Genomic DNA, 12,963 nt, shown 5'->3' with positions numbered 1-12,963 from the left:
ATTAATCTATGTGTGTAAATTCACTTAAACATTTGAGGTATTTTTAACAAGCTTTTACCAAACAAAATCACCTGTAATTTCGAAATATCGGGGCACTTTTGGAGCTTCTTGCCGCTGTTTGTAAATGGAATATATTTGTTTATGTTAACTGCACGTTGCAGCCCTTTGAATGCCATAAAAACACAAATGCATCAAGACACCTACAAAAAGACATCCTCAAGCACGTGTGAGCAGGTATACCATGTGTCTCCTGAGACAGACACCCACTGTGTGCACACATGGATCCTACGCACATTTAATCACCGAATACAATGCTATTCATTTAACCAGGCTATACAAATGCAAATGCCTGACATGTGAGCCCGGGCACTGTGGTTGGGAGTTTCAACATCACAGCGCCACTGTTCTGTGAGACACTTTGATACAGCCAGATCAAAGGAGAGGCATTCAAGACCTCCAACAATAGCCCTCCTTGCATGGCGTTTGTAACTGGCTTATAAAAGCACCTGAATGAATACAGATGAGGTTTAAGGTCACAAAATATGTGTAAAAAGGATTTACAGAGGCAATGAGACACATGCACAGATACACTCGCACATGTTCTGACACACGTGTGGTTATGCACAACCAATCTCGCACACCATGTTCCACCAGCTGCTCAGATGAAGAGACGAGGTGGTGTGGTCTACCAGCCCAACCTGACTAACTCTTACAAAAAAACACCAGTCCCACGAGGCTCTACTTTCAGGTGCATTGTTGAATTCATTTGAACACCTGTCTACTGGGATTTGGTGTAGCACATCCCCTTCTTCCTTAATCTCCTCAGTTCTGTCCGTCATTTCCCATTTCCCACTTCTCCTCAGCTACGCCTGCAAATCCTTCGCTTCCCTTATATTCTGCCTCTTTCGTTCATCATCTGCCTTTCCTTTTCCCCTCGCACATTTATTGTACTTACTCCCTTTAACTTTCTACATTTCAGGCCGTCACCTTCACCGTTTGTGTAAACCTTTCTCTTTCAACACTGGATCCTTCTCTCACCTCCTAAATTGTTGTAGCCCCTATTCATTTAAACACCTTTTCATTTTTCTCTGCTAAGCTCACTCACTCTGTGCATCTCTCTAGCATCATGCTCCCACTTTACCCCGTCTCCATTTTTTATCCTCCACTCTTCTTTGCACATCCCTACACTTCCAAACCTTAATGCTCAAATCTCATTGAGTTTTGCCACAATTCTCCTAATTTTCAACCAAATCCTATATTTCCTCTTCATGTGTGCCTAACATCAACTGGGTTATGTACTAAATGCATTGAATGAAGCCAGAGATGTGGCAGAGCAGCTTCTCCAGCATTCATTTGGTATCCTCACACACCATTTATCTTCCTTTGGAAAGCAGCAGGATAGCAGAGTGGCTGCCTGACATATTTTATGATACATCTCCCTGGGCATTTATTTTCTAGTTCACCCCCACTCTCTTCTTTCAAGTTTTTTTTACCTTTAGCAGGCGAACAGATGGCAGGAAGGCTGCATGGCACAGTTTTCTGATGGTCCAGTTGATTGGCCGTGGCGCGTCCAGTTGGTTCATGGTGCCCACTCTTCTCGGAGCAGCCACTGGTGCCCGGCAGCTTTTCGCGGCACCAGGATCAATGCTGCCCCACTAGGGGGGCAAAAATAGGAGAGGGTCTCCAACTCCAACTGCTGAAAAGCACGCAATTCCCAGGGCATGACCCTCGATGGACAAAAATCAGCCGCTACTGCCGCCACCACTACCGCCAGCCTTTACCTCCCTGGGCAAATGAAGCGCTCACCTGGGCAGCTGACTGCCCCTCCACCCTTCCTCCCTGTCCTCCTCTCCACTCCGAGCACACAGATCCAAAGAGTTCGAAGCAAGCCAAACCTAGAGCACCAGGAGCATCTGATTCCTCCTCCACCAGTAGCTGGAGCGTGTAGAGCGGTGGCGCGAAAAAACCCAGAGTGAACAATATTTTCCCAAACAAGAGAGCAGAGCACGGCAATGCACAGCAGATAAAAGAGCTTGGAATGTGAAAAGGATGCAGGTGGAGAAAAAGGTAGAAGATAGAAAGAGATTGAGATGTGAGAAGAGGAATAGAAAGGAGAGAGATGAGCAGAGCAGTGCAGTGCAGTGCAGTATAGCGCAGAGAGAAACGAGAGCAGCGCAGAGCGCATAAACGGAGCAGCACTGACAGGCAGCAGCTTAGATTTGAGGCTGCATGCACACCACTGTCTCCAAGATGAGAAAAAGGGAAAGACAGAGAATAGAAGGGGGAGAGATGGAGAGAGAGGAGAGATAGAAAACAGAGAGAGAAGGGGAGAGAGATAGAGGGAGAGAGAGGGGAGACAAAATATAATCCAATACAATTGATGAACAAGCTGAAATTGAAACTATGGGGAAAGGATGCAAAAAAAAGGTTGATTTTGCGCATGTGAAAAAAACAGGAGAGATGGAGAGAGAGAGAGAGAGAGAGAGAGAGAGAGAGAGAGAGAGAGAGAGAGAGAGAGAGAGAGAGAGAGAGAGAGAGAGAGAGAGAGAGAGAGAGAGAGAGAGAGAGAGAGAGAGAGAGAATAGGAAGAGGGGGGAGCGAAGGAGATGTGATGAGGCACTGTGTGGTGGTCGAAAGGGAAATGTGTGAAGCTCAGTCCAAGCTCTGTCTTATAGAGTGGATACAGATGGAGCTTGAAGATGTAAGCACATTAAACAACTCGGTGCCGTGGCGGTGAAGAGGAGTACGACCTACTTACTGAATTGCACATTAAGAAGCAGAAGAAAAAAAGCCACTAAAAACAGCACGGCCGATGTGACTTTCATATTTCAAGACTGTGAATGCTGTAGTACTGAATTGAAGAGTTGATCGTTAAACTCAAATTAATATTCAGGATGTTTTAAGGTGGGCTCAATGACAAACTGGAGACTTACGTAACATCACATAAACATTAATTATACTACATCACATTGGCATCAGTGGTTTTCTGGCTCAAGTACAAGTTACTTCACCAACTACAGTTTGTGAATTGGTTACAAGCAAAACCTCTCTCCTTATTTAAACTGCATAAAAATGATGAGATGAAAAAGAGGTGGATTGATTTTAAGAGTTGAGGATCACCAACAACATCTGCCTCTGCAGTGACCATTTTACACAAGGTATTTTTTAAGAACTTCCACCAGAGACAACTGGTGCCATCCCGCCAACAGTACAACGACCATATAAGTCCCCTTGTGAACATATTTTATATTTGTGTATCATGAAAACCATGGATTGAGGGTCCCTTCACCTTCCCAGGAATATATAAAAACACTGTTATTTGCCACCTGCCACCCATTAATACTGCTGCTTTAATTTTCTTTCAGCTCGTATTCTCAGAGATACCGAACCTTCCCGCATGGGGCTGTTGTGATTGCATGTTGTGAGTTTAAACCTATGAACTCTGTTCTCCATATCCCTATTTATAATGATTCGTTTGGACTGGTGTGGAAGCTGTCAAACAAACCCGGGTGTGGCCACAACCCAAGCACTTTAAACTTTGTATTATATGTATATTTAATTACATTTTGGTTTGATCTTAGATACTTGATGATTTTTCTATTATTCAAACTGGAAAGGGTGCTTAATACCACATGGTGTGACAAAATCCGAACGCATACTTATTACTGCTTTACACAGACTTCAATGGCAGATGTGTAGTACAAACAAATTCTTGTGTTTATGTATATTTACACATTACAACATGATGATATCAGTGTATTGCATCCATATCTAATCAGACTCTTCATCGAATGGCCTCTATTTAGAGCTAAATTATTTTTTTTGATTAGAGTTTAATGCCGTACCCCCTTTCAGGACCTTGATAACAAAGGCTTGCTATGATCTTTACCCTTAGTATTATTAAAACACTACACATATGTGAAACATTTTTCTTCTATCTCTACAAAAGCCTGAGATGATCAGTGAGATATTGGCGCATTGATCATTCACCCTGTCTTAGGGCACCAGGAGAATTGCCTTTAGTGAATTCTATAAGCTCACACCCTTCAACCATCCACAGATAGCTGTATAATATGTGATATACTGTATCTATAATAGAAAACCTTATCAGTATATCAGTTACAGACTTACATTCTTGATTATTAAGCACACAAAAAAAAACCAGTGACTGTGTTTCATTTTGGCTTTGTTGGTGTTCTGGTGTGCCTATTCTTTCTATTTCTAGTCCCTCAGACCGTCTCCAGTGAATTGTTGATACACCATAATCAAAGACCCAAAAGCTTGTCAAAACAAAAGAGATGAAAAACACAAATTATCAACTCTCTTTGTGACAGATTGGGCATGTTTGGGCTGGTGGAGGAGTGATTCGATTTGATCTGATCCTCTGGTGTTCACATAAAAACACTGAGGGTTCAGAGGTGTTGATGAAAACCCATGATGACGCCGGTAAGATGCACTGTGCGCTGTCATTGTTTTTATATGGTTCAGATTAATGTCACAGTGAACACACCTCCATTAATATCAGAGTGTACCTGTCCAGCACAGGCTCCTGCTTGGCACAGACATTAAATCAGTGCAAATAAAAGCTAAGCTTGTAATATGGATATTGAGAACAAAGGGAACAGTTGGACTTACAATTTGAGCTTTTATAGAAAAGAACCGTAACCCTAGAACACTAACGTCGGGTGTTTTTAACCCGAGCGAGTGTGGTCATGGGATTTTCATTGTGTTGCTGCTGTCTGAGTGGCGTAGGTCCTTGGGTAGCTTCATGCTGCTCACTGACGTCATAGAATGTAGGATAGTTTTCCTGCTCCTATCCCTGGTTTTTCAATAGGCATGTGTTCGGGTAATTTTCACCCGAAGTTAGTGTTAGAGGGTACATTTTTTTTTTAATATGATATAAGTTGTAAATTATGCAGGGAGACTGTGCCTTCACCGGACATGTCCCAGGAACAGCTGGACCGAAGAACAAGTTCCCAGCTCTATTATTTATTTTTTAGGAACTTTTCTTAAACGACCCCCTAATTTTTCACTAATTTTAGAGCATTTTTATAGGGTCCCCCCATGATACCTTTTTTACGTTCTATGAGATGTTGTATCGGGGAATATAAAGAGTACTTCAAATTGCCATGTATCGTTTTAAATTAATATGTTATGATGAGAAGTATTTTTTAACTAATTTTACGTTGGTGTTCTAGGGTTAAGGGAAAATAAAGCTTTCATATTGTTAAAGCAGCTCTTTGTATGAAGCAGGACACGCTGTTAGTGTGTGTTTTCTCCCTTATTAAATGTATAATAATAATATTAGGTGCTGTAATGCAGCACACTATGAAAATAAGGAAGATGCATTGCCAGAACGCTCTCAAACTCCATTGTGCTGGCAAGGAATTCAAATATACTATGAGTATTAGTATTAGTATATTTTCTAATGACTCTCTTGAGTAACCACCTCACAGTAAGTGGGTGTTTTGCCCTGGCAGTCAAGAACTGACATTGAGAATATCCACCTCACTGACCAGCAGGTCCCTGAGGACCTGCAAGACCTCTGGGAGAGCTGTCTGTCAACCCTACAGCTAGTCACTGTGGAGATGGTGCGCGTGTGTGAGGTGTCGTGGCAATGGAAGACGTGACTGTGTGCCCCCTAACCCTTTCAATTCACAATTCTCTGTCTCACCCCATGAAATGGTTCTGCAAACACAGCTTCCTCTCTCTGCACTGCCTGCATCCCAACTCTAGATGGCAACCTTCTAATGCACAATATCCACCTCAGCCTCAGCATTCAATCATGACTCCAGCCACAATCCAATAATAACAAATCTGAATAATTATAAAACCACATGCTATTTTACCAACACAAAACCAAGGTGACTGCCTTGTTATTAGTAAAGTAAAGGTTACATGACATGTCTGCATGATATTTCTGCCATAAGAGACATACCTGTTTCAGCCACTAGGGAGCATCAGTTCAACATGCCTTGCATGAGTGTCTTGGTTCGTTTCATCCTTTCACTCTTCTTGGCAAAACTAATTATCACAACATTGAAAAGTATTAAACACTGGCAAAGAAAAGAATAGACAAGACGAGATTTAATTCCCTCACAGTTATTAATTTCTTCCAATGGGAGCTTAACTTGGCTGAGGAGGCAGTTTGCTGTTAATTACTTAAGTGCTTCAGCAATGAGAATGTGTGTCAGATGGTGAAAGCAAAAACAATAAATAACTAAATTTGTTTTGCCACTCATGTTCGTATGATGCTAGAAAAGGGGTGTTATTTATCAGAGTGAATCTGAACATATACAGTGCTCACAGTATGATTAAAGTGCCATATGAAGTCACTTTTCTCTAGTGCCTTTAGATGTGGATTTATTTAGTGCTATGAAAATGTGAAAGTGTGTGCACATCAGGGAACCTCTGAACAATCCACTCATGACTCACAAGTACTTGGGCGGAAACTGTACATTTCATCATCTGCATGTAAGAGTGAATAGCACATTTATGCGTAATAAGACTGAGTGGGTGTTCTGTAATCCAATTCTTCTCTGAGTGGATCTCTGCTACAAGGAGACATTGTGACATTGCCTACCTGCACTGTGACAGAAGTGAGAAAGGAGCCAATTTCCACCTGTCAGTCAAGTAAAGAAAGGAGTTCCCAAGGAGCTGCTCACTCATTGCACACGTGAATCCTCTCAGTGAGTGTTTGTGAAGGAAAAGATTGTAAAAGAATGGAGCCCACTGAGTTTGGATTTGTGGAGTATTATTCCCCCCGGGCGATGTTATAACCACACAAGCAGGGTAACGTTCTCACTCCTGTCTGTGTGTGTAATCTTTGGAGGCGATTGGTCCAAGGTCAAGTTTAAAAAGAAAGCTAATAATGGAGCAAGAGAGACAATCTAAAGCTTATATTGATTGGACAGCAATTCGCCATTATATAATATCATTTGTGATGTCATGAGGAAGTCCGAAAAAATACAGGATGCATCCCTTCAGGTATCTCTGCATCCTATAGGACTTTAGTGTCGCAAATGTGGAAGGCAGGAGGACACAAACGCAGGAGCCAGGTGAAGGTGAATAACTAAAAGTCTCCCTAGCCAATGTCAACACAAAGGAAAACAAATACTAAATGGTTCTAAAGCAAAGCATGGTCAACACACCACTGAAGGGAAACAAGGTTACAGACGAACTGACAAAGAGAAAGGGAATCACAGAGGTTGTGTCCCAAATCACCCACTCACTAGTCCCTTCTTCACTTTATATAGTGTACTATATAGTGACTACTATTGATGCAGGATTATGACATCAAAAACAACAACGTCGACCAGTGGATAATCCCACAGTAAATTTTAAACGTTTATTTTACACTATTAATACTTTAAGGTAAAAAACATATTGAATGGTCATCTTTAAATGTAGAAATAAACTTGTTAACCAGACTTTTTGCTGTGAGGTGCTGCTCTGCTTCTGTTTACATTCATGCAACAGGTCAGTCTGTTCCTGCTGCCCTTGCTGTTCTCGTCTCTCCGCTGTAAGCACAATGCATGATGGTATATATCGCCCTCGACTAGTGACAATCGGTTGTGCAATACTTTTCCTGAAGCATTGAGGGAAACAATAGTGATGAATGTAAGATTTGTAAGGGAGGCAGGGATGATTGAACAAACAGGTCGAGACCATCACAAAGGCTTGAAATCAAGCTGGAGACACACAAGGAGTATCATTTTAGAATAAAAAAGGAAACTGAGATATCAATGTAAAACAAACAAACACAAACAAAATTTAAATACGAGAAACATGTCTATAATCAAGAAGTGTCTTAAGTTAAATAGTGTCATGACATATAGACATGGCCTCAAGCTGCTCTAGTATCAGATATAGTGCCACTTCATGGTGACAGTGGGATGTCATTGTTTTTAAGATATTAATAAGTCAGCAGATTGGGGTATATGGTGCTTTTCATCATCATATTATATAGCACAACATTTTACTTGGAGTCCTGACAATATTGTGAATATAAATACCAAATTTAAAAATCTAAAATGAATCATGAGTCAGAAAAGAGAGGAAAAAGCTGTGCAACTTTGCCTGCAAATGGTGCAACACAGTGTTATGGATGAATATGTCCATCAAACGGACACACACAGGTATACATCCCCTAATCAATTGGTTTTTCAGTAAAATGAGCAACTGCAGGTGTTAACAAAGTTGTCTGTTGTAGATTGATGGTGCCAGAAGCCTTTATCTGATTTGGCTCCCTATCCCTCTTCTCTATGTGATCATCATCCCTTGGAGGATTCTAGGTAAATGACGGCTCAATACTTCCCTCCATATGCACTCATACACACAAATGATCTCTCTCTCACAAACACACACAAATACACGCACGCACGCAGGCAGGCATGCACGCCCACAAACAAACACACACACACACACATACACACACACACACAACTACCCCCTACTTTCCTTGCCCTGAGGAAGCAGGAAGGCCTCTGCTGAGTTGGGTACACTCCTCCATCTGGAGAGAGGCAATGATTATTAGCCTGCGGGATGGAACCACATGCATATATAAGCGCAGACACACACAGACACACAGACACACACACAGACACACAGACACACACACACACACACACACACACACACACACACACGCACGCACACAGGCTCGTAGAATGTGTAGTTTTCAGCACATTATTTTTGTTGCTCCTCTTCATCACTCACTATCGGCCACTCCGTTTTGCATCCAATCAAAGTTGTAATAATGTCAATGTCTTCATGCAGATCGATGCTCCCTCGTGTCCCACAGGTTGTCTCATCGAGGCCCTGAAGTCAGGTCCACGGCTTTCAGCTCTGACATTTAGGCCTCTAGCAGGACGGCTAAATGTTATCTGCAGGTGAAAGCGACTGTTGACAAACAGCGGTGTTATCAGTTATGCCAGAGGTAACGGACTGAGAGGCTGGTGCTAATTAAAAATAATAACCTGCAGGGGTTGTCGATGCGGCAGTCACTTAAGTCATCCTTTATCACAGCTTCACATAGTCTCTTTCATATCTGCAAATCGTCAGTTTTCTACACAGTTCCACCATTCTATTTTTACACAAGACCACATCCTGATCTGGAGGATCAAACTGTCCAGGATCTTGACAATGGAAAATATTCCTTTGACCATCACATTGGCTCAATTACAACAATACAATATTTAAATGCCTTAAAAAACTTTACCTTCATTTGATTCCATATATCAAACTTTTCATATGTGTTAGCACTTGGCCTCCCTAGTGTTAACATTCTACTTTAGCTTTGACCAATATCTATTACTGTACAGCAGCCCTTACATTCTTCTTACTACAACACCTTAAGTGTCTGTCTACCTTCTGCTTTGTTTTGATTGTTGAGAAGCACACAAGTGAAACAAGAGGCAGGTCAGAGGACAGCAGTAGGGACAGATAGCTACGTCTGATGGGTAAATGGTGAATACACACCACGTATAACAGGAAGACAAACAATTAGAAGACGAGCAATGAGGTCGAGGGGAGAGGACCGAATGGAAATTGAATTATGAAAGTTGTTGGCTGTTATGTCATCTAACAAAGGAGCAACAAGAGACTTATTTTCTCTGCAATAGAAACGATTTATGTGGGATTTTACATTCCCCTTATGAGAAGGCAGAAAAACAACAAATATCTCATAATCGGAGGAAGAAAAGTACAAACACTATTAGATAGATGTTTTAGATACAAAATCTTACAATCGGCATAAATTTACTTTAATAATCTATAACCCACTGGTTTAGTCTCATTTAGAAAACAAATAACTTCAGGTTATACTATATTTGGAAAGTCTCCACAATGTGGAATAAAATTGATTCAAATAAATGCACAGCATCAAATAAAATAGTCTTTACTCTTTCATTTCATGAACCTAAAAAATGTGGATATAAAATTTGAACGGTAACTGTGACACATCGTAAGTTCCAGCACATTCCGCCTGTTTTATATTTAGGATCGCTGCAGAGCCTGCTGTGAGCTTGTTTACTTGTGTGTTCTGCAATAACAAAATGCTAGTTCACGGCGGGGTTTCTATGCCACTATGTGTCTACTTCTAGAAATGGCATCTGAAACTGAGCTGATTGTGTCTGCGTTGGAACTAATGAGTGTCGAACAGTGACTTTTACTGAAATTACTGGAACACAGAAAAGAGAGTAGATGACGGAGGAGATTGTGTGTGCATCCCGAGGCATAAACAGGGTACGTGGCTATGTTAAACCTATGGCATTAATTCAACGCAGAGGTAAAAATTGACCTTCAGTCACTATCTTTATCGCCCTTTGAAGAATGAAAAGTATGAGGATGGAAACATTCAGGTGTGTGGTTGTGTGACAGCCTGTGGCACAAGAAACACTGCACAGACAGAGAGATATACAAATGTTTTGCAGGGCGATGATCCTATACATGCCTCATAATCCACAATGAATTCCTTCAAACAGAATATAAACAGAAGATTTTGGATCAGCTTTTGCAGCCCCCTGACTCGAACATCATTGAAGATCTGTGGGTAGATGTTAAACATGCTTTTTGTGCAAGAAGGTCTTAAAATGTCTAAGAACTTGAAGTGACCTGCGAGAACGCGTGGGTTAAAATCCTTAAATCAAGAACAGAGGGAGTTTAAGCTGGCTACAAAAAGTGTTTGTATGCTGAGATATGTCTTAAAGGGGGATCAGTTCTGACTAAGCAGGGTGCCCACATTTTTAACAATCACTCTATGCAGTATTATCTCTACTTCTAGTACATAAAATAAAAACTCACACTGCCGTAACACTTGAATAATGTCACATGTTTTATGTTTATTTTGCATCAGGGTTGTTTTCACTTCTTTTCGCTTTGAAAATCAACAAATTATGTAATTTTGTAAGAGGTGCCGAAACTCATACAAACAACTGCACATACAGTTTAATCCCCTTGGTTGAACATAGTGACTCTGCTCCACAGCAACACATCATATCTAACTGTCTCAAGCTGATGGATATTAACAAACGATAAATGGCCATAAATGAATACAGCGGTCAAAAGATTTTCAGTATAAGCAACATTATTTCATCACTGGTGTGACGCCCTGTTTATTTTACGCCAAATGGAAGAAAACGTATGTGTTCTAGCAAAACAGCTATTAAAAATTTATGAAAAATACAAGAGAGTTCAAAAGTGGCAAGGCAATTACAGCAAAGTGCACAGTATGTACAGGCTGGTTGTAGGTTTTTCTTAGATTATATAGATGAATTTCAGTTTGTGGATAAGATTAAAATGTAGGGCCCTGCCCTGCCTTCAATTCTTGAAGAAAAGCATCTTCAAAAACTGCATAAATAGCACACTGCAGCGTGGCGTAATTATAGGAACCGAATTGGCAATGAATAATGTATAAAGACTAATAGCGGTCCTTCGAAAGTGAATCCTTCTTAAGTAATTTTTCCACGTAATCTGGGAACAATACATTTAGATTGAAATAAAACTCACCATTTATGAATAAACTTTTGGGTAATATCACTTGATGTCAAAAGTGAAGTTAGGAGCCAACATGACTACAATTGCCTTGAGGACTGTTATTTTATTATGTATTGATTTTTTTACGCTATTTTCACAATAAAGAAAGCAATGAGACAAAGGTATTGTGCTTTTTAAGTGCCTTCGTGGTTTGATGTTTTGGGGAGTTCAGTCCATCAGACTTAACTACAGTAAAATATTGAGTTAAATAGTTATTTATTAAAAAAAAACTATCAAGACTCTAGAGTCAGTCAAAGAGAACAGAATAATAGTTGAGGTCTTAAGTGTCTGAGGTTACGCAGCAAGTTTCTCAATAGGTATTTTGGGGATGAGGTTTTTGTGTTTCTGTCCAACGTAGCACTGAAAGTTCAACGTTAAAGAGAAGAGAAAACAAGGAAAGAGTGAAGTAACACAAACAGTTTAGATTAACATTTTGTTAATTAATTTCATACAAGTGATTGTTGGACACCAGCATCAAATATCTCTTTTGGATAATGTGCGTACATTAAAGCAGCTGATGCACTTCAAGCCTTTCATTTAAGTTTTACCATTTCAATATCTTAGATATATCTTATATATTAGAAATTAGGCTAAGAAAGAAATTGTCTCTTATTCGTCTTTACTATAAGATTAAAAAGTAAGATGGGATATAGAACAATTGGTGTGGATAAATAAGATTATATTTAAAACCAAGGGCCAATCTTTTAGCCTTTTTGTAGCAAAGATCTAAAAATGAAAGCAACATCACCAATGGGTCACTACATATTGTGTTTTACCAGCTTTCTCTTGCTCTGATTTATATGCAGTACATATGACAAAATACAACAATGTTAATTCTGTTCTTTTTAAAAAAAACAGCCATCTTGATTCAGAGTGTAAAAATGATAAGTTGTGGCCAAAAACATGTTTTGTTAGCTCTTGGGTTCCTTGACTTTGACTTATCCTTGAGCCCTAAACACATCAGGCACTCCTGGGTTATAGCGTTTAAAAGACAGCATGGATGGACAGTCAACAAACAGAGGCATTACAAAAGCAGGAGTGACCAATTTTGCAAACTTGATTGAAAATGTACAATAAAAAACAGGAAATTAACAAGTTTTTCTCAACTGGGTAAAATCCAAGATGCAAATCCAAATTTGTCTTGACTTATAATTGTTTTTTTAAACATTTTTGGGCATTCAGTCTTTCCAAACCACAATAGTTTGTCGACTACTCAGTTTATTACATATGAAGTGAGTGAGGCTGGTGGGCTTGGCAGGAAGTGTTGACTGCCTTACAGTGGAAGATAATGCAATGTCTGCATATGATGCCCCTCTGGAAAAAACATGACAGGCCCCAAATTGAAAACTGATGCACTCCAGAGGCTATATGGACAATGATGGAGTTATTCTTACCAGTGGAGAGATATGCCAACCAACTGCTGGACTT

The 12,963-nt window shown here is 40.2% G+C and overlaps 1 protein-coding gene across 3 annotated transcripts in view; it reads right to left on the bottom strand.

Moving 5' to 3' along the window:
* Positions 1–12,963, bottom strand: part of trpm3 (transient receptor potential cation channel, subfamily M, member 3) — a 138,933-nt gene that overhangs the window by 109,374 nt on the left and 16,596 nt on the right. For 2 of the 3 annotated variants that reach the window (XM_061071259.1, XM_061071260.1), the window contains exon 1: positions 1,494–1,583. The exons of the other annotated variant lie outside the window; for it this stretch is intronic. In XM_061071259.1, coding sequence (XP_060927242.1) covers positions 1,494–1,583 — 90 coding nt within the window. Of the gene's footprint in view, positions 1–1,493; positions 1,584–12,963 lie in introns of those variants that run through there. 3 annotated transcript variants of the gene reach the window in all.

The sequence above is a fragment of the Limanda limanda genome, chromosome 5 (assembly GCF_963576545.1).
Source record: "Limanda limanda chromosome 5, fLimLim1.1, whole genome shotgun sequence".
Lineage (NCBI taxonomy): Eukaryota > Metazoa > Chordata > Actinopteri > Pleuronectiformes > Pleuronectidae > Limanda > Limanda limanda.
Note: the sequence above shows the minus strand (reverse complement) of the source record. Positions and strands in the feature narration are given on the sequence as shown.